General features: G+C 40.7%; 1 protein-coding gene across 1 annotated transcript; it reads right to left on the bottom strand.

Annotated features, from left to right (window-relative positions):
• Nucleotides 1-41: 41 nt before the first annotated feature.
• ANXA11 (annexin A11) lies at nt 42-21,032 on the bottom strand. The gene is made up of 15 exons (XM_054276604.1): nt 20,917-21,032; nt 12,733-12,793; nt 11,524-11,636; nt 10,033-10,407; nt 9,398-9,485; nt 8,951-9,045; nt 8,398-8,511; nt 8,091-8,181; nt 7,897-7,976; nt 7,678-7,734; nt 6,775-6,868; nt 5,983-6,078; nt 3,341-3,399; nt 2,661-2,783; nt 42-1,618 (listed from the first exon to the last, which is right to left on the bottom strand). The coding sequence occupies exons 2-15, from the start codon at nt 12,782-12,784 to the stop codon at nt 1,559-1,561; spliced, it is 1,497 nt and encodes a 498-aa protein (XP_054132579.1). The 5' UTR covers nt 12,785-12,793; nt 20,917-21,032; the 3' UTR covers nt 42-1,558.
• Between the last annotated feature and the right edge of the window lie 5,651 nt (nt 21,033-26,683).

The raw sequence follows: 26,683 nt of genomic DNA, 5'->3' as shown, positions 1-26,683 counted from the left end.
TTCAGGTGCCCTACTTTATCAAAACTGCATTTCAAATGTCAGTAAGAAAACAAGACCAGGTGGTGTTCAGGACTAAAGCACAGCTAACAAACGTCCCTTAATTCAAAAGCTTCCTCCTTCCCCTGCAAGGAAGTGAACCCTTGCTATTGGTTTCAGCCAACAAAGATAGACTTCCAGCTGCAAACTCCTCTCAAGACATGCTCAGATTGTCTGACAGAAATAAGTGTATGGCCTGCCTTTGGACACAGGACACACTGCTACCATTGACCAAACTGAGAGTCCTGCCAGCAAGTCCCAGTCAGAATCCATCACTTGGACACATGGCTGCCATATTCTATAATCTTTACATTCCCCTCCCTTGCCATGGTGACAAATGCAATCCAGAATTAAATCCACAACATTGCCTTTTTCTTTCAAGACAAATAGCAATACAGCTTCTAGGAAAAAGGACCTGCCTGACCCTTACACAACAGAGGGAGAACACTTACATATATGTACTTCAGTAAGGGGAGGTTGCACGTTCCTGATTAACAAGCAATCTATTTTCAGTGACCTAGTTTGGAAACCTTTCCCCCACTTTGTACTTTTTACCTTTATGTGTTTTTATTTTGAGAACAATGAGCTGAAGAGATGTCATCCATGCTAGCAGGGAATAAAAACTCAGAGTTCCAAGAGTAAGAGAAATTACAACATGCAAACTGAAAATACTGAGCAGTAACTACAGATTACATGTCTCATGTACAGACAATTGCTCATCAACAGCACACAACTCCCTAACTCTTACCAAAACAACATTTTCTGAATAATCCTGTGGCAGAGAATTTCTATGGAAAAACTAAGTTACATAAACTGAGTCATCACTCACATACATCAATATGACATCAAAAGACACAGTCTGCAAAGACTTAGCTTTAATTTCATAATCTCTTCTTACATATATATATATATTTAAGGCACAATCCAAAACCTTTAAACAATAATGACAGAATCTTGACTACTGTCAACATTACTACTGCCTTGTGACAGTCTGCCTTAGCAAGAATGAATGTAGAACATAACTTCCTTGAAAAGAATCAAGGTAAAGAAACAGAACTGGACAAAACTTTTTAAAGCAGCCTTAACTAGACACAAAACCTCGAGGCTGCTATCTCCACATATCAGGAAGTGGTAGCCCAAAACCAACTCTGCATACAACAGATATAAAACTTGCATTAAAATGGCACTCAATGTTTATACAAAAGAACACCTTAAAATCATACAATTGTGATTGTTGTTAAACAAACATTATTTCAACATGATATAAGCAGAAAAGAAATAATGACCATTCATGTATTGCTGAGTGTACTACACAGAATCCTGAGCAGATGGCACATAAGCTCGGTATTTTGGGGGGCCTTGGCATTTATTACCTACTACTTTTGAACTGAAGATATATGTAGTATTCTCTTTTAAAATGCAACTGCTTTAGAAGAAACAGGTTTTACGGGTTTACATATTTACTTATGGAGAAAAAAAGATGCTCTGCAGCAGCTTTTTTAAGAAAAACTCAATGCTCCATTTAGTCATTTCCACCACACAACTTGAGTAGGATTTTCCGGTAGTCTCCTGAAGTATCACCCTGAAAAGGAACCCAGAAAAAGAAAAGTTGAAGAATAACCAAAAGAGGTGAAGCTACAGTTGAAAAACTAAGAACTTTCTTTCCAGAGACATTTTTGGCTCTACTTTTACAGAAATAAGCAGCAGAGCTTACATATGTGGATATACAGACCCCATATTTACTGAAGCCAAGTTTTGGTCAAAAATTGTCCATTAAATAGATTTGGCCTGCTCTGCTTCTGAATGATAAATTACAATGCCAGATCAAAAGAGGAACACGGTGAAGAAGCAATACAGAGCTTTTTCACCAATGTCTCACTGCTTTTTACTCATACATTGGTGGTTACAGGGCATGCAACTACTGTAGAAGAAACACTTGGAACATGCTATCCTCCAGGATCTCTACAGGATTCTTTCCAAACACTACCAAGTTACAGGCCCGCAGTGTCCACAGCAGAAGGAATAAATAGGGGCTTAATAGGTTTGGCACTCTCATTACAAGGTAAATAAAAGTGGCACCACTCACTTTCCTCCAGCTCTTATTACCCTACCATTGGCCAGGCAACCAGAGTCTGGGCTGTTGGTACAGCTCTAAATAGCAATAGGAAGGTGGATCAACTGCTAATGAATCTGAAGTTTAATCTATTTGCAAAGTCTTGTACTTTCAAGAGAAAGAGGAGGCAATTCTTTAGATTCTTCGAAGCTTTATATTCTTCCAATACACAAATGAAGTAGAGCACCTCTGTTACTCAACTGGAGGACTGAGTGGTTCCCACAAGATTATGTAAGGAGACTGGGACAGAGAGGCCTCAGAAACTCCTCTGGACCAATTTTCCTTTCCTTCCTTGCCTGTTAGCTTCATCCCCATCTCTAGTTCATCAAGCCTCCATGCAAACCCAAGTGCTCTCCATCCTCTGGCCCTGAGCCTCCATGCTCCTGGCAAATGCAGCAATCCAACCCAGCCAGCCACACTCAGTGCAGGTAACAGCTGCTCAGCACAAGGAGCAGTGTTCTGCCAGCATAAGGGCTGTCATGGCAGGGCAAGGAAGGTCTCCAGGGCTTACAGTGATGTCTGAGTAGAGGGATCTGCCATACATCCGCTTGTACTCTGCACGTATGTCCAGCAGGTCAACCTCGCTGCGCGATACCATGATGCGGATCAGCGTCCTGTCCTTGGTTCCTGCTCCCTGAAACAAACAAAGCAGCAGTATAATGCACTGCAAAGTGTATGATACAGCACCAGGAAAAAAAAAGAAAATGCCTGTTTGCTGGCATAACCCCACTAGCTTAATAAGCTTAAACAGAATTTAGCCTACCATGCTGAAATAAATTACATTTAGCAGTAGGACACTAATTTCTCTGCACAACAACAGCTCAAAAAAAATAGGGGGATTGACAGAGATACAACGGGGTCAGGAAAATTTGGTGAGTTAAATGGCCTATTCATTTAGTTCTGCTAGAATTCCCTACTTAAAAAGTATCAATTGCAATGATTTAAGTATATTTGTGTTACACCAAGTGAAGATTATTGTTTAATGCACAGTTGTATTCATTGCTCTGTTAAGGTGGATCAAATTAGCTAGACTTTTCCAGCCTTTCATAATAATGACTGCATCATGACTGTTAGTCATCTGCCCACTGAAAAATGTAATCCCTTCAGCTGCACACTTCCTTCCCAAGAGCTGTACAAGCATTTAAAAAAACTCCACGCTGTAAGTTTATGTAACTTGTCACAGACACCTACCTTCATTGCTTTATGTAATCTCTCTGCAAAAAAAGCTGGTGTGTTCTTGAGACACTTCACTGCAAAAAGGAACAGAGGAACAGTATTACAGAAATAAGGCATTCCTCCTCAATCAGAAGTCAGTAATTTTTTGAGTTTATCCAACATAGTCACATGCTTGAATTTTACATAAACATACACTTGATACTATGCAGCTTCCACTCCTTCCATTAGTCACTGAAATTCTTTTTAATCCAAACACTAGCTGAAATACAGTTAAAAAGCCTACAATGCATGGCTCAAAGCAAACATTTTTGTCAGTAGAAACCATCTAGTGTGAAGCAGCCATAATCAACTTTTGAATTCTAATGACCAGATTCTTGTCTATGAAGGGAAAAGAGGGGATGAGGAGGGAGCAGAAGACTTGAAGTAATATATAGGTAGTAATGCTACTGGCTTCTTAATTCTAAATTTTCAGGCCGTGCATCTGCAAGGTGTGACAAATTCAAGACCTGCCCTAGGACAAATTAGGAAACCATCTATGACAGCAGGGAATCTTAGGTGGTTCCTTCTCCTTAAGGGTGAGTCATCACAACCCTTATTTTAAAGTCTTATTTTAGCCACAAAATTCATCAAGACTCCTGAAAAATTTTTAACATGCTAATTTAGTAATGACTGGATGGTATATTTAATTGGCATAGCTCATCAGAAATCTGAAAGAGCAAAATCTAAGTCAAATTGCTGTCATGTTAATCAGGATAATGAAAGAACCCTCCATCACTGATCAGAATTAAAATCTATATATTGATGCAATGTTGTTACAAGTAAACAATCATGCAAACTGTGGCAAACTACAGAGGAAACAGACCACACTTGACATTTAATAGCACAATAAGGTATCAAAATCAATCCCACAGAATCAATACAGAACTAAAGGTGTAAACCCAGACATGTTTTTCATAGAACACACATTCTGTATAGGAAGTATTTTTCTCAGTAGGAAAATGTAGATGAGAGATAGCAGTTCACCACAAAACTGTCAATGATATGTACAATACTGTTCAAAAATGAATGACAAAATGAAATGCATGTTTCTGTATCACTCTATTTAGCTAACACAACACACCTGCATTCTAAGATGTTTAAAGATATTGTTGTGAGTTACCAGTTGTACAATCCAGAAGCTTTAAAGAAAGCAAAATCAAATATTTTCAGTTAGAAACCCCTTTTTTCCTGCAAGTAAGGTCCACAGAACAAATGACATTAATATAACTTACTGATATAGATACATGTATATGTACATATAAATAAAAAACCCCACAGAATCTATTTAATAAAAGGAATTATTCAGTGAATATTAATGACAAGCCTTGCTCAAAAGGATATTGACTTGTCTGCCAGCCAAAGTCTCAGTTGTGAATCTGGACCTACATGGAGACCTGTCAAGTCACTATGAAGCTCCATGAAGTCAAATGCCTTCTAAATGCTGAGCAGTTTCTTTACCAAGGCAATATTTTTCTACAAACAGAAATATCTTTTCCCTAAGTTTGGTTTTCTAACAGTAGTTTCTGAGGTGACAAAGATTGAATCCTGGAAAAGGTTTGTAAAACAATCACACACAATGAGCTAGATCCAGTTTGTGTCATTAAATGATCAGTACAATGACAATGTGGCCAAGCAGAATAAGAACAGTAGTTACATATTTCACACATGCACAAGACAGGAGTGAAAAAATGAGGCTTTTAAAATTGATTTTCATTTTGCCAAGATTTTGTTACAAACTTCAGCAAAAAAAAAATCTGTTGTGGTTGAACTAAATATCTTCTATCTCATTTCCAAGTGATGCAAAGTCCATTTTTCCCATTTTGGTAGGAGTTTTTGGGTTTGGTTCCATTACTACCATATCCAAAACCGAAGAATGACACTTTTAAAGCAGGAGCTCTAGATACCACAATATATTTACAGTAATATACAGAAAAAGAAATTGAGACGTAAAGAAAAAAGACAGGAAAGTGGTTCACAGTTCTGTCTATAATAAAGCATTTTAAATAAAACTACTGCACAGCAACTTGAGGCCTTGTCCCAACCTCATGGAAACAAATTACTGCTTCTGAAGAGACAACAGTAGACTTGAGGTAAGAGGTTTCACTCCTCAGAAGTACTGGGGGCAATTAAAGATTTAAAAAAATTGTAGCCACAGTAAATGTGAGAAAAAAAACCCTTTTGCAATGAAATTTAAGTTTTCTTTCTACTAAATAGAGGTAGAAGTAACTAATTAGAGGGTTAATGCTGTACTTTAATTAATGATTTCCAAAATTGTTCTAAATACTCCATTCTCACTGACCCATGAGTTTGTAAAGTTCACTTCTTAAAGCAGTGTCAATTATAGTTAATAATTACATATTATAGAATTGTTCCCCATTTTAACATGTGAAATTTAAATTCTGCAGTTGCCTGAAATAAAAAAGCTTCATCTCTTCATCTGTCATTTTGAGGTCAAGTGCCCCACTTTACTAATCCCAAATGCCTTCACAGAAAGCTCAATAAAAAAAGCAGAAAACTGGAATTACCACTAACAAGAACACCCTTAGCTGAAGTCAGAGGCCCCACCTGAGACAGCTGTACTGGAACAGCAGGAATGACCTTGCTAAGGTGGCACATACCTACTGCCAGCATGCCCATCTCCAGGTCTCCAGACATCTCACGGCATATGCTGCTTTCGATGTCCCGGTTACACATCCTCTGGTACTCGCTGAAGACTGCAAATGGAAAAGAAAGATTCCAGCTCCACAACAAGAGGTGGCACTGCAATGTGCTGGATGGCTTCATTTCAGTGGCACTTCTCAGCTGGACACTACAGTGTACTCACAATAGTTTGAACATCTCAAGGATTAATACTGTTATCAACCATTGACATGTTATCATGCTCCTCCTAGCTTGCCTAAATGTGTCCTTTTCATTAAAGGGCTAGACCAAGAAAGCAGTGCAATTTTTTAGGAAAGTTTCAGGTCTCAGTAAAGTTAAGAAGAAAATATTCAGGTTCTCATATACATCCCTTTTCTTCATATAAGTACCTCCCACCCCAATAGCACAACGCACAAGTTCTATGTAGTTACTAAAACATTTCCACCACGACAGACTGATGTAGCACCTTATGTTAGCAAGTAAAAGGGGAAGGTTTTCAAGTGTCTTGCACACACAAGTATGCAAGACTGAAACAATTCTAGTTTTTCAATTATTTCATCAGAGATCATTTGAACAAGAATGACCTCTACCTGCTCTGGTATCTAAGAAAGGTGACTCTTTGTTTTCCTCAGCAGAATTCACCTTGCTTTTCATTGGTATCTTTTTGGGCTCATTTTACAGATGGAGGAAATTCAGGCACAGAGTAGTGCTGTACATTTTTATCATTACACTCAACAGAATCAAGTTGCAGTTCATATAGACATCATTACCTGCTCTAAGGTGGGCCCTGCTTCTGGCACACAGAATGGCATTGAACTTGGATTCATCAGTTCCTAGACGGTTCTCTCCAGCTGCATACAACTCCTGAGCACAGAAGGGAATTCACACTTTATTACTCAGAAAAGCACTCAGGCTGAACAGTTGAGTTACAGATTTGCTTCCTTGCAGCCTCTCCTCCTTTTAAACTTCTTAGCCTATGCACTACTGCAAAACAGGAGCAAGCAATGAATAGCAACTAGTTCTAACCTTCCCTATGCTATGCTTCAGTCTTCCTAGCTTGCTGAAACAGAAGTGCTCCAGATTACTAAAGGAAGGGACATTGTTCTTCCTAACAGTCCTTACATCTAGGTTTCCTTCTACAATTCTAGGTGTGCTCTGGGACGTTCTTGTGCTTTGGCTAAGGCACACTAGATAGAAAGCTAATGACATTACTATTTAAATGACACTAGTATGGCTAAAACAATGCAGGGTTTCCCCTTTGCTACGTAGTGAAAGGAAGATACAGAAAAAGAAATGGGCCAAGCATTATGAAGTCCATGTGCCTTATTTGCTGCAAAACTCCAGACTTCCTTAAACAACATGCAAAGGCTAATGCAGGTGTTGAGTAGTTTAAAATTTAATCCACACACCCATCATCTCAAATATCTTCAGACAATTTCCTTAGAAAGCAGCATAATCCAACACTTGGAAAAGCCAATTCATCTCTATATTGCACCTACATGGCCCTAATGCTCTCTCACAGCTTTTTATATCTCTTCCATCCACTTAAAGATGAGCACTGCATCAGAAGTCATCACAAGGTGTCCATAATTAACAGTAAGTAGAATCCACACAGCCAAATGTCAGCATATTGAGTTGACTATGCTTAGAAACAATGAAGAATCTCTACTGACCTGTACATCTCTTTGGACAACAGACATGTCAACATTTGTACTTTCATCTCTGTTTCCCTGAAAGAATTAGAAGATCCAGAAGTGTTACTGGTGGGCTTTGATGAGCTGCTTTTTTTTTTAATTAAAAAAAAAAAAAAAAGACCAAAACCAAACCAAAAAAAATCCACACCACCTACAAACACACAACAAACAAATTCCAAAATCCCAGCAGACAGGTACCTGAGCAAGTGAAATTAAAAGCCTCTGAAAGTGCCCAGATGTGTCACTTTTTATTGCTTCCTCCAGGGTTTTCTTATATTCTGGAAAAGAGAGAGTAATGAATCCTCATACAACTCTGCTCATTTCCTAAATTTTTACTAGCAGTCAGTGATTGAGTAAGAAAAGGAAGAAAATTTTGATGCAAAAGATCAAACCTGCTTTATAGACCCTGTTGAGCTCCTGAATGTGCTCATTACTGCGGGAAGCTAAGATTTCAATGAGACAATTTTCATCTGTGCCAACACCCTAAAACAAACACAGGAGAAACACTTCAGATTCTTGATTTCTACAACCTAGTACAAAAGAAATGTAACAAATTTATAGGAAAAAAATTCAGAATAAAACCTTGTAGGAAGTCAAAGCAAGTAATCTCAAATAAATCCAAACTTGTAAATGACAACCAAGTATTTTATCAGCACAACTATTTCCTCTATGTTGTAAATTTGTATCTCCTACACAAACCTTTATAGCTTCCTTGATTTCATAAGCATCAAACATGACAGGTGTCTTCATCATTGCCAAGATTGTCCTCTCAAAGTTACCTGAGAGCTCAGACTTGAGATCCTTGATCAAATCCTAATGAGAAGGAAAACCAAGGAAAAATGCATAAAGACCAAACCTGACAAAAGCAAACACCAAAAATACACATTTTACTAAGAATTCTTTATGCGTAAGCACCAGTAATGTATGTTCAAAGTAAAGCTATTCCACTTAATACTAAAACAGTAAAATGGTATTTGTACACTGAGGCCATTTAGGTCCAATTAAATAGATTGCACAGATCCAAGAGCCAAAGTAAGCACTTAGCATAGAAACTGCTTTGCATGTTTCATCTGCAACACTGCATGAAGTCAAGCATGGGTAAAAAGCAGAACTCTGAACTGGCTATGACCCAAGAAACATGTTCCCCTAATGCAACTTCCAATCTTTTTTTCCCACCATTATGTCTTCTGACTGTCACTGAAGGGATACAGGCTCTCATTTCTTCTTCCTTCTGTCCTCACAATGTACTTACCTTTCCATAAGCTGTTTTGAAGGACAGGATTATCTGCTGCCGCTGCTTGTTTGAACGACTTCCAAGACAATCGATGATTGCCTGCTCATCAGTTCCTGTACACACACAGACACCACAGAATGAGTGAGGATTCAGCTTTTGTCTCTACTTCATCCTGTTCGAAACCCAGCAGAAGGACATGAATGCCTTGAATTTATCTACAGTATCTACTCTTGTGTACAATCACAGAACTTTGAGCTGACAAACACAGTAAGAATACAAAGAAAAACTCCACCAAACTCATGGTACTGTTTATGCCCACATGAACTTCCAGTAGTACTTCTGATAACCAAGGACTCAGTACACACTCGGTCCTGCTCAGTACACATATAGCAATAGAAAAATATCAGTGCTGAATGGAGATGCAGTTCTACTTTTAACTGAAATGTAAATCCTCAGACTGCTCACCAAATCCTTTCATGGCCTTCCTTAAGACTTCTGCATCCTTCAGAGGGTCAAAGCCCGGTGCATCAGTGATCGTACCTCGGTTTCTGTGCTGAAATGAGATCAGTAGTGTTAAACAACAGCAGTGTTAACAGCATATTAGTGTCAAATAGTAAAATGCTGTGGTTTACTACTTAAGGAAGATGATCACTTATCAGTTTTCTTTTTGTGAGAAAAGTAATAAAGAAAACTCAAACCAACCTTGGCCTTAAGCAATTTGTTAATTTCTAGAGACAATTTACAGGAAAATTCACCATCAAGGTTTGCTGACATTAAATCTGCTCTCCAATTAATTAAGGTTTGATGATACTGTATATACAACTGGCAATACTTGCTAAAGTTAGGAAAGGCAAGATTAATTAATTTGAATTCATATCAATCCTTTTTTTATGGATACCATGGTAAAATATGATTTGTTTCAAGACCATATAAGCTCATAGTGCTTGCATTTGGAAAGGTTCCATCACTCTCTTTACTCAAACTTTTTTTTACAACTTTCTTTTCAATTTTGGGATCGGTTTACACTAATACACACAAAGAAAATGCAGAGGAACACATATACAGTCACAGCTCAATCGAAAAGCAGTGAATGCTCTTACTGTTACAGGAGTGACTGCAGGCCCTGTAGCTCCTGAGTAGGAAGGCATAGACGGGTTCACAGCTGGACCTGCTGGATAGCTTGGCATGGGCTGCTGCCCTGGGTGAGTTGCTGGAAGGCCTGGATAGCTCATGGGCTGCTGGGCAGGAGGTGGTGTGGGCTGGCCTGGCACAGGGCCGCCCCCGTATCCCGGGTAAGATGGCATTCCGGAGGGGGGATTTCCTCCAGGCGGAGGGTACCCTCCGTACGAGGGCTGCTGTCCTGGAGGGGGCTGCCCAAAGCCACCTGGAGGAACTGGTGGATAACCCCCAGGTGTGGAAGGATACATGCTTTGTGGAAGATTTGCCCCTCCAAAGGTTCCTGCCAGGTTGGATGCCTGCAGTGACAGCAATAAAACAAGAGAGAGGAAGGAGCACCAACAGCTGAGTCTCAGTAACATGCCTAATACAACCTCCCTCCCAGCAACACAGATAGCTCTTTATCTGCAGAAGATAGCAACCAGGATAGAAAAATCTGTCTAAAACTTTACACCAAATAGCCCTTTCTTTGCCCATGGCTGCCTTGTGTGATCACAAGGCTGCACCTGGATGCAAGGACTTTAAGCAACCTTTGGCTGTTTTACGACGTGTTAGTAGTTTACAACTAGCAGGAGTTCCTGGACTATATTTGGAAAGACTTCTGCAGAAACTGAAATTAAGATATTCCACTTCACATCAAAATCTTATCACTGGAATCTCTCTTCTAGAGAGAAACCAGAAGTGACAATGGATGACTGCAGCATTGTCAGAAACTAGTTGCTGTGGATATAGGCTCATGCATCCTAGATAGCTTGTTGTTCAATTTGCCTGCTGGCTGCCAAATCACTTGATTTAATCACTGCCTCAGAAAAACATCTATGATGCAAATATCTTCCTACAAACTGCATTCCTTATGCAGCATAACAGATTTCTGAAGACTAAAGTTGTCAGAAGTGTCACTCACTTCTGCTCTATGAAAAAAAAAATAAATCACACTAACTGAAGAAAATGTAGACATTTCCAATGTAAAAGGTTTTTACTTCCATCCGTTAAACATCAGTGTTTGTAAGATACTGTTGATCCCATATTCTTTTCAAGAATGAATCATTGATACCTCTAATTATACAGCTTTTTTCCTTACTCTGGTCAAAATCCAGGTAAATAGGCAAAATCCAGACTGTGTTTGCCCATGCTAATTCCTCTACACAGCAAATGCCAAGTTATATTAGTTTTATGCCCACAACTTCTGAAGATATACTGTTAACAACATTTAACTAGTGCTCTGTTTTCCTAAAATAAGAAATAGCTTGCAGTACCCATTTTCCTCAATAGGCAATATTGAATGCTCAACACTTAAACAGATTAGACACAAAGGCACAGAATTCAAGTGATAAACCTCTCAGTGACAATTCCAGAAGCACAACTTTGCCCTTAAGGACATCACAGCAGAACACATTAAATGAAAGCAAACTTACCATTCCAGCCATGTGGCTGGGATTGAACTGGTTGGCATAGCCAGCCACATTTTCCAGACCAATTGGAGGTGGATTTGCAGGTGGATAGGCAGCACCACCCCAAGGACTGCTACCTAAAATCAAACACAGATGTGCTGAAACAAGAAACTATGCCTTTTGAGAGTTCTTACTACTTAAATTTCTAATGTAATGTATTTTCAACACTATCAGGGAAATCAACTGAAGAGGTGCAAGGTAGCAGTGCAATTATTATAAAAAGAGAAGTCTCACTGGGTATTTCTAATGTCAGTTATCACTGAATCTGTAAGCTCGCATTTAAAACAACTCTAAACCTATTTGAAGGTTAACACTAAAGACTGTTAACACCATATTTTGACTTGAGAGCACCTAAAGTACAAAGTTGTCTGGGTATTCCAGTAGCAAGATATTAATTCCACTTACTTTGCTAATTTGAGAGGTGTCCACAGAGCACAACAGTACATTTCCAGGCACCAAAGTCATAACCTGTCTGCACACAGCAGTATAGTCTTTAGACAGAATACTCTGCTGAGAAATAGGCTTTATCCTCCTGGCTGGTTGGGCTTCTCACTGTACACTGCTTCCCCTTCCTGAGCTAGCCTAATGCCACATTTCACCATACCTACATAACTCCAGTCCTTTCTTTCTAGCTTACAACAACACTAAGAACTGTGAAGTTCAGCTTGGCAACTAAGCAGTGGTTGAGTATTTCATCAGGTTTATGTTATTACTGTTACCCTTTTTAACAGCCCTCTCCCTTTCGTACACAACCACCTGCCTAAGAATAGTGAACTAAGGATAATTTCCTTTTTCTTTGGGGGATATGGTTGCCAGTTGTATGAATGATTTCTCCCCATATTCATTTGTCTCACTACCCACCTTGAAGACTCAGTATCAACCAGACATTGATCTTTGTCATATATGGGATTTGGTCAAGCTAAGATCATTTCCTAATGCTCTGTGCTTTATTTGAGAATGAAACTGGACATTACAATATGAGCACATGGCAGAACACACATATTAGACAAATCAGAATCCCCAGCCCAGATAAAACAGGATTTAACAAGCAAGTACAGAAAGCCTTGGGGAGTCAAGGAAACCCTCCACATTGTTGTTCTTCATCTATGCCATGTTTCCACTCCAGATAGGACTACCACTGCATTTAATGTTTACTTCATCTGAACAACTTACCTGGGGCAGCTGGAGGGTATCCACCCGCTGGGGGATAGCCTGGGTAACTCATTGCAAAGACCTGCAAATGTACATGCAAAGTATGTGTGACACAGTTATTTTCTGTAATGCTTCACTCATTACACCACATAAAACTAAGAGGCAACACGTATGCAATAGCCAGTTACCAAAATGCAGACATAACCTGCACACTTTGTCCCAGCTTTTCCCTTAGAAACCTCTTCCCATTTCCTGACTAATAAACAGAAAGCTAAGCAGTTGCAGAGTCACTCATCACACTATTTTTCTCATTTGTTGCAGTTGCTACTTATTGCTTGCTCTATTATGTTGTTAGGGATGTACTATTTGAATTGTTTCCTTTACTGTGCTATTGAAACCTCCAGAAGTTTCCAGCATATACAGAACTGTCTTATCAATGAAGAGTAGAAAATCATCTGACAGAGAAGCTACATCTTCAAGTGAGTAACTAAAAGAAGCTGTTAGAAGGCACCTAAATGCAAACATCTGCAAAACTGCAAGGTCAGAGTAAGAAGCAGAAGGGATACACTTTCATGCTTACAGCATTGCCATAAAATATGAAGGGTTTACTGATAGGGTAAGATCACTAGAACAAATTGAGTCTCTCAAAATGGATAGTGCCTCTGTCAGCACAGAACTGTACAAAGTCATTACCTGTCCAAAATAGAAGTGGAGGTCAGAAAGGAAGAACAGCTAAATGAAGGACAAAATGAAAACTGGCTTCCAGAATACAAGGGCCTTATTTTAAACAGAACAGCTACCAGGAAGAATGGTAAAAGTAACTATGAAGAAAACTATCTGTAACGACTGTTAACTTTTTGAAGGCTATTTTTAATGACAAGCCACATTCTATTTTTAGAATTGCTGTGTGAATTATCCCATTCCCCCCTCCCCTTTCCCCTAAAGCACTACCTTTTGCATCTAGCATGTTTTGCTGTGTTTTGGGTTTCAGCTGTGGAATTTTGTTTTAGATTTGGTTTGAGTTGGCAGGGGTGCTGTTCTTGTGAAATTGTTTTCATTTTGCATGATCACATTAAGTTCCCTTTCTGGTCTGCATGGCTCTATTGCATAGCAACTCTGAAATGGAGAAACACCTTTTTTTGTGGTTTTATTTTTAATATGGAAATACAATTAGGAAATCTGCAATTGACTTAAAAACCGTTCGGACTTCATGCTGCAATACTCATTTAAATTTAAAGAGCAAGAAATGAACTAACAGAAACTGCAATGAACAGAGTACATTAAAAGTCACAACCCTACTTTACTTCTGCTCCAGTATGTAGCACCTAACAGAATCAATAAATACGTGAATGCAGCCTCTCAGCATTAGAAAAGCAATGCCTGCTCTTAGCCATGCAAAGACTGGCCCCAAACTCACGAGGCTGAGAAAGAAAAAGCAGAACACAGTATTCTCCCTCTGCTGCTGGAAAACGAGCCGGCAGCTTCCTCCCTCCTGGCCCCACCATGCCAGAGGCTGGAGCTGCGAGTGTGGGCCCACGCTGCCACCTCCGGGCAGGTACCCGGGCATGGCAGGGCAGAGAGGCCAGCAGAACAAAACTAACATTATAAAAACTCAACAGAAGGCAGCCTGGCACACTTCAGAGCCTCTCTCATTCAGAAATGGGCTTTGCGTAATAAAGCATGGAAAAATAAAGAGCAATTATTACCACATCACTCAGAAACCAACCACAGAACCCCCACAATCTAGATTCTTAGCATGCATGATGTCAATGTGTACATTTACAACACCAAAATTAGTGTAATTTCCTCAGGTAAAATCATAATTATATTTTTAGTTATTTTTTAGCTTTACATAAAAATACAGTAATGACAGGGTACTCAAAAAAATTGTGAGATGCCTTTTTCAATAAAGCTTTAGATACAACTTTAAGGCAAAGAACCATTTTCTGTGGTAGAGCGTGAGAAGCAATGGGATAGGTTTTGTTTTTCTTAGCAAGTCTGTTTGATTGCTTTTAATCCCATATAGAACGCTCATTTCAAACTGGAAAAACCCCCAAGATTAAAAGAGCCTTTTGGCTATGAAAGTTGAGGTTGAGGAAAAAAACCAGCCAAATTCAGCAATCTGAAAAAAATGCTAGTTTCTATATAAAAATGTTCCACTTGCTTCTTTTGAACACTGTATTTATCCAGGGCTTTTCCAAGGGGAAATTTTCCCAGACTGGTTTGATTCCAGGCAAACTAGAGCTGCAAACACACTGACTTTTCATGCTCAGAAACTTCCCTGATCACCACCTTTTCCACAGTGCCTTTGAGCCTCTGTTGGCCAATACTCTAAATTTAGAAATATTAACATAGGAAGTCACCTTTCCCAATCACTCCCTCAACCAAGCCTCCATGTCATCTTCTACTCTCATCTTCCACACTTTCTCCTGGTACATCCACAATATTTTACTAAAATTCTTACTTGTCTGCTGATAGCAAAGGGGTGACACAGGCGAGGGAACAGAAGATATGGAAACCCACCCTGCTATCCAAACACTGCGTGGGAGGACACAGGAACAGCAAGGTCTTTGTTTGCTCCGTCAAAAAAAATGTAGTGCATAAGACAAGGGAAAAATCCAAACAACAAAACCACACACGGCAAGAGGGAGTGCCTTGAAGAAAATAAAGAACAGCTACTGTCAAGGTCCTCTCCCCATTCCCAGTATTCAATCCCAGAGGTCCACCTCAGAACTTTAAATAAAGACCTGAGGTTTTACTCCCACAGTCAACATCGCTATCATGCTTCACACTGCAAGCTATAAACCATTCAGGCCCTTGAGCATTTTTCTGCTGCTTGCAAAGCTAAGAGGGAACAGACATGTTCATAAAAGATTAAATCTGTGACAGACTTTCAACAGGAATCTTGAAAATATGCCTCTGTAAGATACAGTACAGAAGGACTACAACTTGAAAAATTTATAACAAAACTACAAATTCCATAACAGCAGAAAACTTCAAGGCTGCCAGAAAAGTTCTGTTTCAAGGTGCAATAGCAATAAGCTCAGCCACTGCATTCATACCCATTCCTGGAATTTATTTAGTGGCTGCTGTTCAGGCTCCAGCTATGCCATGGTACAATAACTTCAGAACAAAAAAGGATGAAAAACCATAACGTTTATCAGTTCAAAATTATTTAATTATGCCCATTTCACAGGGATCACTGAGTAAAGTTAAACCCTTGGCCTTGACTCCTCCACAAGGTTAATTACCAGGATATAGCAGACAAAGCAGCCTGAAGGTATAAATTACAGTACCTGCTCTGAGACTGATGCCTGATTGTGAAACCAGCAGAACAGAATTTACCACCTTACAATATGCTGTTGTTTTTCATCAGATATGAGCTCAGGCATCCAGCACTGTGCTTTTCCAAGACAAGGACAAACCACAGTCAGCACAGAACCAGCTAACTGCTATTTACCAGCCTGAGCAAGATTTATCTTTGACTCATGCACTGCAGCATACAAGTTGTTCTCTCCTGTATCAGTTGTAATATTTTTCATCCTGATGGATAAATAGTCTAGCAAATTTTTTTCATCATTAAGTCTTCTGTGTATGTGACTCCTGTCTAGCGTTTCTTTCACTATGAAAAAAAACTAATTTAGTGGAATGGGCTTATCTTCCAACAAGGCTGAGTTCATGCCAGCCAACACTCAGGAAACCTCTTTTACACAGATCTTATCACTCATTGTTCACCTTTACAAACTTTTAGTGGATTTCATCCAACAATGTATATTTAAGGAGTATTAACACATCATCTACTTTCTACAAAAAAAAAGCTTCCTTAACAAAAAGCCCAAGCCAACTCACAACTGTGAATAGGTGGTGTAACAAAAACAAACTCATATATGAGGTTTTTCTAAAAACTATCCATTTGAATTGCTTGCTGGTATTATGACTCAGGAGCTCTGCCAGTTTTAGTGATCCTTCCAATTCAATATCATAATCTATTTTATTACAGTAAGTAATCTAGCACTTTGACCTGCTGCGCCAAGGGGGTGAGAAAGGTAGCACTTGCAAGCTTTAGCCAAAATTGAACTGAGAAGAGATGCCATGTTCAACAAAGAAAAGCTGAGTGGGAAGACACACCCACATAAGCTACAACTGAGCTGTACAAATATTACTAAGAACATTCCTGTAGCCTTTCCAGTGACAGAAGCCCTACGCAGGGGCTTCAAAACCCAAATAACTTAGTTGAGCTGCATGGACTTTCAAGATCTATATGCAGCAAAAACATGAGTTAATTCCAAGAGATGAGTTTCATTTTGGATCCCTACTCTGCCCTGATGAAAGTTCTTCCTTTTGCAGCACACATCACTCTCTTTCAAATATATAAAATGTACAGCCAAAATACTTATGACAATACAGTTAGACACCTTCCAAACAACAAAACAAGCAAGAAAAAAAAAACCAAAACAAATTAAGGTTAACAGATGTTTGAAGAAGTAATGGAATGAGGTTTTTCTATTTCAAACTCATAACTTGTTACAGAAAATCATTTATTGCAAAAAAAAAATACTATAAATAGTCTGAGCTATGTTCTCTACTGACTCAGCGGGCAAATGGACAAACCTTCACTCACTCCACGCTATAAGGAGTTAGTAATTTTCAGCTGATTAATTCTTTCCAGGAACAGAATTATTCAAGAACCAACTTGGAGTAGTAAAATAGACAAGTATTTCCAAGCAACCATTAACAGGGGATGTGAAAAGAAAGCAAGACTATAGCTTTCAAATCCAGACTGCACTTGAGATCAGCAAGCTTTAGTCCTCAAAGCTTACTACTGAGAAGTGTTTTTCCCCCAGAATCCTAACATTTGTAAGATATATTTATTCTCCTAGCTAATAGAAAACCAAGTATTTTTAAAACACTGCCAAGCATAGCAAACAACCAGTTATTGTGACTATAGATCACACTGTTTACTAAATAAGTGCAAATTCCCAAGCTTAAAGTTGTTATCTCTAGCAATAATAAAAGAAATATTCAGCCTGTCTGCTTCAGGCAACTAAAGCATTTAATTCAGAGCAACTTACTAGGCCAAAGTCCAAAATCAGACATGTTTTTCTAGCCAAGGCAGAGGTCTTTGGGGTGCAGAAATTAATTATAGCAAGTATCACTTCACTACATATTGACTATAGTAAAGTTTAGCACAATAAAGAGACCTTCAGAAGCATTAAAACTCATCTGGATCTTTAATATGGAACTGATGACAGTTCTTAAGCTCACCAGAAGTTCTAAAAGCCTGAATTGGAAGCCCACCTCTCCTACTGGTGAAGAATTTCCCAATGCCCTCAAAAAAACCCTCACCCCCACATTTTGCAGCAAAAGGGAAAAAAAAAACCAAATAAAACCAACCAAAACAAGAATTCCAAAAGATTTTTAACCTTCCCTTACCAAATAAGATAGCAAGTTCTCTCTCAAACAGACAGCACATAAGGTAAAAAAGGAGGCCACACTTGGTTCCCTGTCTTTGAAGATCTCAAACAAGACCATTGCTACCGAGCAGAGGGCACAGTGACAGGGCACTGCACAGGAACAGGTAGTGGAGCTGGGTGGGGCTGTGTTTGTTTTATTCAGTTTATTCGCAATCTAACGGCTGGCACTGCTCCACATTCAGCATCTGTCACCGCTGAACAGTATGGATATACCTACAAACAAAAAACTAGCTGCCAAGCAAGAATTACACAAGAATGTGACAGAATTGTCTCTGGGAAGGACACCACTGAGTCCCACAGCTCTGTCCCATAGCTGATTCCAGGTTTACCCATTCAGGATCTAACTTCTTATCAAGATTGTCTAGCGAGTGCTGATAAAATCAGGAACAAGCACAGAGCAACAATAGAAGCAATACAAAATAAATGCATATTGCTGTTCTTAGGTTTGCTTATCTGCTTTACATTCTTCCCAGCTTGGAGAACTGAGACAGAAATTCAGCGTTTGTATCAACCACACCCACTTTCAAATAAACTGGCAGAAGTAAAGGGACAACTCAAGTTTCAAATAGGTGAAAGTGCTGCTCACTGAAGGGTAAATAAGCAGCCTTTTCCTTTCCTTTAAAAAGTCTTTTGCTACCTTCAAAAGAAACTCAAAACAAAACACACTGCATGCAGCTAACAAGTCCCTGTCCTTATTTCCAACAGTTTACATAAAACACTTGAAAAATACATACAATAGGAAACATGATTCAAGGTAGTAAACATAAAAGTATGAAATAAACAAAAGAAGTAACACTGGTGCCATTACTTAGCTGAATATTTGATGTAATGGAAGCCTCCAAGCACAACTTGAAACTGACAGAGAAGTTTCTACAAATTATTATATAGAGGCTTGGCTAAAAAGAAACTTGCAGTTTGTTCAAAAGCCCTACTATTTCTGTTGTCACAATTCAACTATCTGCTGTTTTCAATCACATCACTGCTTCAACTAGGTTTTTTTTATATATACCTCCATTGCTATCACAGATCTAGAATTAGGTTGGCTCTGTCTTGGCCCTGATTAAAGCAGTGCTATTGAACAGACCCTATGGAAGCTCCATCTTCCAAGACTTGCTAGAGGTTTAGCAAACAGCACCTCCTGTAACCTTCAAATCAGACAAACTTCTTGGCTTGATTTTTTATAGCAGATCAGGTTTTGTATTTTAAGTTGTTACCTAACACTATGTCTTTACAATGCTGACTACATAAACACCCCCAATAAAATAGGTCCATCCCACTGTTGGTTTTGTTACATTTTTAGTGATTTTGACATTTCACAGAGTTCTCAGTCTAACAATTCAAAACTTTTGGGGACTATAAATAATGAGCTAAAGTGGTGACAAATCATATGAATAAATGCGATGGCTACTCCAGAAATTTTAAGTCCAGGCAGACATTTGGCCTCTGACCTTATACTAAGGTCAGGCAAGAGAAAGGAATAAAAATATCATAAATATTGTTGACTTAAAATCATTAGGCACTCCGCAGAAATGTGCTGGGGACAGGGTTACAGGCAAACACATAAGCAATACTCAGTTCAAATTATCTGCTGCATCAGTGGGAGGAGAGTGGTCCACATGACTCTTACAGCAACTCAAAATACAGGAAATTATAGAAATAGCCAAGCTATGGGGAAAGGGTTCATACACTCAGGCTTTACAGCAACCATACACTTGCACTGGGTTTGTATTGTTTCTGATGTTACCCTGGGTGTTCCAGTAAAGCACTGACTCACTCCACAGAAAATAACTGTATGCTGGGGGAGGTATCAGGGAATGAACCTCCCACTCGGACAGCAGCCGGGCTCTCAGGGGCATAACCCCCATAATCAGCTCCTTCATCGAAACACACCGCAGCAGCACTTCTCTCTGGCCAGTCTGCTCTCCCTCCACACCTTCTGCCCCAGCGCCATCTGTCCCCGTCCTGGGCTGAGATGCCTCCCGTGCTTCTGCCACTCCCTTCAGAACGTTACTTCTCGACAGCTCCTCCTTAACAGGAAGAAGCTTCCAGGAACTACTATAAATATATTTTAAAAGAAAAATATATTCCACAGAAGTACTGCCTTACTGCCCTTACAGAAACAGGATGGGGACAAGAAGGAACTGCTTTTCTGAATATGGAGATATTTGTGCTGTGTTCTGTCACACATATAACTACACCATAGCAAGAGTTCGAAGAGTTTCCGTTTTAAGACAACTGAAATGGCTTGAAGACACTTAAAGACACTTAATTGCCTTAAAGACATTCGAAGCACGTATGGTATAAGAAGAGATAAAGTATACTACGAGCAGTTTAGAAAAAGGGGCCTTCGGGGGGAGTAAAAAAGCACTGCGTAACGGCCAGCCTACCATCTTAGGCTGCTTTCTCCTGACAACTGTACACACCAAAATTATAAACTCGAGATAAACTACGGACACAGGCAAAGGACCGAACTACAGCTACAACACCAAAACATGCCCTCTGCTCTGAAAGCACATTTCCCCAGGAAGCAGGAGTTGCTTCCTCCCAGCGGCGGAGCTGCCACAAGCCCCGAGCTCGCCCGGCCAGCCCTTGAGCCGCTGCCTGTCACCCTGCGAGCTCCGGCCGCCCCAGGATCCCGTCCCGGCGGGGACACGGGCCCGGCCCACAACCCCGGCCCGGTCCTGCCGCATCGGGCGGCCCCGACCCCGTCCCACCGCGGGGTCGCGCCTACCGAAGGTCCTGGGAGCCGCTGCTACCACCGCCCGTCCCAGGTGCAGCCGGCGCTGCAGGGCGGTGCCGGGGAGCGGCAGGAGGAGGAGGAGCCGCTGCGGCCCCGGCTCACTCTGCCCGCCCCGCCGCGGCCTCCGTACGAGGGAGGGTCGGGGCCGGCCGGTGAAAAACCTGCCGGGAGCTGCGGGGCGTGGTGAGCCCCGGCAGGACAGGCCCCGCACCCGCCCCAGGGGGGACAGACAGCCCCGCACCGGCCCCAGGGGGGGGACAGACAGCCCGGCACCGGCCCCAGGGGGGGACAGACAGCCCCGCACCCGCCCCAGGGGGGACAGACAGCCCCGCACCGGCCCCAGGGGGGGACAGACAGCCCCGCACCGGCCCCAGGGGGGGGACAGACAGCCCCGCACCGGCCCCAGGGGGGGACAGACAGCCCCGCACCCGCCCCAGGGGGGACAGACAGCCCCGCACCGGCCCCAGGCGGGGACAGACAGCCCCGCACCCGCCCCAGGGGGGGGACAGACAGCTCCGCACCGGCCGCGGGTGGAAAGCGCTCAGCAGGTTTGAGCAAGAGGCGGCTCCGGTGAGAGGCCCATTGTATAAACACAAACCCAGGGTAGGAAAGGTAACTCCGCCCGCCACGAGGGCAGCCCGGGCATTCCCCGGGAGCGCAGCCTCGCCCGAGGCACCGGGTGACCTGGACACGGCAAAACCAAATCCTGGGTCAAGGCAAGGTTGTAAACCTTCAGCACAACGTCGGATTTAAACCCCAAACCATCCCTGACTATTCTCACCAGGAATTTCAGAAAACATGCTTTCCAAACACGGTGGTACAGAACAAAAAAAAAAAAAAAACAACATTTTGTATAAAACATACTTTTCCTTAAGTAAAATTCCACAAAAAAATCAAGAGGAAGGAGACTGATGGTGTCGACCTTTTCTAGTACAAGCAGTAATAGTTAAAGGCGTCAATAAACTTTTTTTTCCCCTACATGCATTCTTTAAAGATGAGTGAAGTTGCTCACATGGAAGCATTTAGAGAGAGAAAACCAAGATAATAAAAACGGAAAATAAAAAGGGCTAACATTTTCCAATTATATTTCTTTTGCCAAGACACTAATAAAAATAGCAAACACAGCATTATCTCACTGAATCACAGCATTATACAACTTGGGTGGGGAACGAACTTGACTTGGCAGCTGGGAATTTTGTGAGCAGGGTCCAGAACCTCTTTTCCAACACTTGCTTCTCTAATATGTATGCTTTGTAACAGGTAATTTCATTTAGAATGAAACTAAATCTGGATAGATGTGTTCACATTTCTTAAAGCATCCTGTTCACCAATAGCTTTCAGAGGAGGACCTGGGCTTTTTCTCCTCCAAACAAGTTTCACATACCACAATGGCCAATCATTGAAATACAGCAGCTGTGACTGAACTAGCAAAAAGAAATTGTCATTTTCCCCTCTCCCTCATCAAAATTTTAATTGGTACTGTAGAGGCCAAGGCTGCACTCATGGGAAACATCTACATTTAAAGTAGTCTAAAGGAAGTGAATATATTTGAATATAGGTGAATATATTTGAATATAAGAACATATGTGGTGGTTTAACCCCAGCCAGCAGCCAAGCCCCACACAGCCTCTCTTCCTCCCTGGCCAGTAAGATAGGGAGAGAATGAGAGAGGTAAAAACCAGAAAATGTGTTGAGATAAAGACAGTCTAATAGGAAAAGCAAAAGCCATGCACACAGGCAAAGAAAAAGGAATTAATTCTCCACTTTCCATGGGCAGGCAGATGTTCAATCATTTCCAGGACAACAAGACTCCACTACACATAACAGTTACTTGGAAAGACAAATGCCATCACTCCAAATGTCCCCCTTGCTTTCATAGACTGAGCACAATGTCATATGGGCTGGAATATCCCTCAGGGTCAGTTGGGGTCAGCTGTGTCCCTGCCCAACTTGTTGTGCTCCCCCAGACTCCTCACTGGTAGGATGAGAAGCAGAAAGGCCTCAGCTCTGTACAAGCCCTGCTCAGCAATAACAAAAACATCTCTGTACTATCACCACTGTCTTTAGCACAAATCCAAAACATAGCCCCCACTAACCACTGTGAAGATAAATTGCATCTCAGTCCAAACCAGCACATTAGCTTATAGTGGTTTAGCACAAATTATAAATTATCTTAAGATACCTTAAGCTTCACATAAAGACACTTCTCATTAATAGGCAAAACTAAGCATCAACACAGGTTCTGATGCAGAGTGTATCCTGATGTTCACTGTGCAGGCAGATGGAGAAATGATGTGCCCAGAGCAGCTCAGGTGGAAAGAAGGCCAGGGATCTTTGTGCTCTGAGTCCACTGCTATTGCTTCTCTTGGGAGTTAAACTCCTCTCACCTGTGCCAGCCAAAAGGGGCCACATTAGCTCTAGCACAAGAGTTCTGTTAACCAGAGTAGCTTTGAAACAGGTGAGGAGCCATTCAGAGGAGCTGCTGCTCCCATCAGATGAGGACACAGCAACTTCTACAAAGCATTATTTCTCCCAGCAGCATTTGAAAAAAAACCAAACTCATATTTCTACAACTTTAGTACTGCTATTTTTTCATGTAGAAAAGCCCTTTGAGTATCAATGCCTAGGCTGGAGGGGGTGTATGAGGAAGCTCATACTGCTGCAACCAGCCTGGTATTCATTCCAGACCAGGTTGTGCTCACTTTCAAGTCAATTGCAATCCTCCATGGGTTTAACCAAGGTCTAGATTTGGCTTACTTCTATGAATCCCTCTATTTATCCAGGCTCAGTGACTGGAAGTCTCACACCTTTGATGCTCCATTCATAAACAGAAAACTGGACTAGCTATGGCAGCATATGGAATATTCTTCTGACAAAGAAATCATTGTATGGAAACCTCACTACCTGCCATTTTCAGACAGTCAGGGACTGAGACATTTGCTTGACATACTTTATTTCTGGAAATTTTTCCACAAGAATGATAACCTCTGAGCCCATGCTTTTTCGAACCTCTGGCTGGAGTAAAACCTTTTTCCTGCAAAAACTGCTACAGACAGCATATGTACTTGTCAGCATCTACTTAAAGTTCCAGGAGTTTTAATATCTTCTTATTTACCAACTCCTTGGGTTTTAATACTTAAGCTGGTATTTAACCAGGCTAGAACCCCAAAGAACCATGTGCTGTGCAATTGAACAGAGGTTTACTTTTACTCATATTAAAAAAACTGTCACTCTGTATTGGCATTTCAAACCAAATTCATATAGACAGTGATCCCACAGTCAGAAATGAAGCAGAAACTAGAATCCTTGGTGTTGGGACAGTGGGAGTTTGCCTGTCATCTCAAGCATAGTCCCACTGCTTTCTGACATTGTGCCAATACTGACCCAGTACCAACTGAAACAGAGAAACCTTTGTGGGAGAAACCACAAAAATCACAGCAGCATTTCCTGCAAGCAATGCATTTTCCTAGTGATCCTTCCAAGCTTACAAGCTCCAGCCTTGTACTTTTCCAAGTGGATTTGTGCCATTATAACACACAGACCAGAACTGAGTGGTGGAAACTTAATACAACAAAACATCCACACTCCTGATTTCACAGGTGCTGTCTTCTTCATTTTACAGCATTTCATTTCTATCATTAAAATATTCCATTGCTGAAAACTCAAAAAGAAAAACCTTGGGTGTTTACAAGTAAAAGCCAGCAGAAAATACTAAGGAAAGCATAAAATCTTTAAGTATTACAACACCGTCTTTTATACAGTCTAGGACCCTGGAGTACCAGTCAGTGTGAGGTACATTTTTGGGAGTGCTAGCCTGGAACCAAAATGGTCCAGGTTACCCCAGAGGTCAGGTCCAGATCTCTGAAGGTGCACATACACACACAGCCTACATTCATTTTGAGCCCTAATGAGCTGATATACCTCATCTGTAACTCACTCTCTTATGAGAAAAGATGTTCTCTCAGTCATGCTGAGTTGTAATTCACTTTTTTTACAGTCATATTGGTTGATGGAGATTTTAGAAAGACATTGGCCTGAATCCTTTCACTCTGCTTTAGCCACAAGACATTTATCTTCCCTCCTTGCTTTTTCACTGCTCCTGAGCATTCTGTAGATTTTATACTTACTTTTTTTTTGCACATGGTTTCTAACTCCATCAGCTTGCAACTCTTCTATGCACCTGTTTTCCTTCTTCATAACTGGGCCTTCAGTTAAACCAGATCCCTGCAGGACAAAATCATGTATTTGGATTTGCCTCCCCTGCTTGTTCCTCCACAGGTTCTTTGTATATGCCAGCGTATCAGACTTGCAGATAACAAGTGTTTGATGATAACAGCACTATCCTCAATCTGTGTTACACTCCTGAGAAAATTTTACTGCTTAAAATCCATTGCTTGGAGGCAGGCTTAGCTGAAATGACCTCTGCACTCCAGCTTAGTTTCCTCAGTGCATTTTTGTTGCAACAGGAGACTGCAATGTTTAATGTCTGCTCTGCCACTAGTCTGGAATAAAGGTAATACAGCCTAGGGATCAACTTGCTGTACGCTGAGGAATGCAACACTACAGCCATTTCATAACTGGGCCAGAACTTGTGATGGACTGTACAAACTATGTTATCAAACTATCTGCCTTAGACCTGGGTAGGTCTCTACCATAAAAAAAAAATTGAAATTATTTTCTTGCCTATATCTCACATTTTCCCCCAAACCATCATGCTGTGAGCTTTGATCTGTGAGGCTGTCAATCTGAACATCTTCCATTGCTACTAAAAGCACTCAAATTAAGAGTGAATTGGAGTGTTGAGCATGCATCTGTATGTAAACCATTACCCTTCACATGCAGCAGAGTATAGCCTTGAAATAAACATTTTCATCAAGGAATGACAGGTGGAAGTGTTTTCATTTTCATTTTGTATTAACAGAAACTTCTCATTAAACTCTTGAAATGTTACAGTTGGATAGCTCTGTGTTTTCCTGCTTGGTGGGCATACCTGGCTGATTTTGTGGGCTGACACTTCACCACCTGCACTCATAGAAGTCACTAGTCCACCCCTTTACTGATCAGGTTTTCTACCATTTGTTTAGATTTTCTGTTTTGCATTGTGTCTTGTGTAAAATTGAATTCTGAACTCCAGTCAACATTTAACTTAAAGTAATAGAGTTAGCCAACAGGAAAAGGAACTCACAGAAACAGACTGAACACACACTTCACTTACAGAGTTTAAGCTCCCAGTATGGGGAAATAGATAAATATCTGCTAGTATTTTTAAGTACTGCTGAATGCAGTTCAGTTGATTGAATGGGAACCCCATCTGAATGCATTCTGGAGGAGCCATTCATCCCTATGTGTCAGCTGTGGCAATTTGTAATACCATTCTGAGCTGATTGCATCATCACTGTAAATGACGTTCCAGTCCTGCAAAGTTTCTGGGTGGAACTTAATATGATGCAAACACAAATACCTACCTACCTAATTTTTTACTCCTCCAGGAAGTAGAGAGCAAAAGCAACTCGGCCATTCAGCAGTATCAAAGTGTTTTCAAGATATTAATAGAAGCCATTATTGTAGGGTTAAGCAAAAAGTTTTATTAAAGAGTGATTTAACAGTGATGATTAAACAGCTACTAAACAATGACAACAAGGTGGTCAAACACTCTATTACTTACCACACTTGTAATAAATAAGCTAGCTTGTGTAGAGGACGCTTTAGATTTAACACCAGGTGTCACTTACCTTGCTGTAGATTTCAGATGCCAGGC

The sequence above is a fragment of the Melozone crissalis genome, unplaced genomic scaffold (genome assembly GCF_028551555.1).
Source record: "Melozone crissalis strain CALT ecotype California unplaced genomic scaffold, PUWL_Pcris_2 ptg000019l_1, whole genome shotgun sequence".
NCBI classification, from domain to species: Eukaryota; Metazoa; Chordata; class Aves; order Passeriformes; family Passerellidae; genus Melozone; species Melozone crissalis.
Note: the sequence above shows the minus strand (reverse complement) of the source record. Positions and strands in the feature narration are given on the sequence as shown.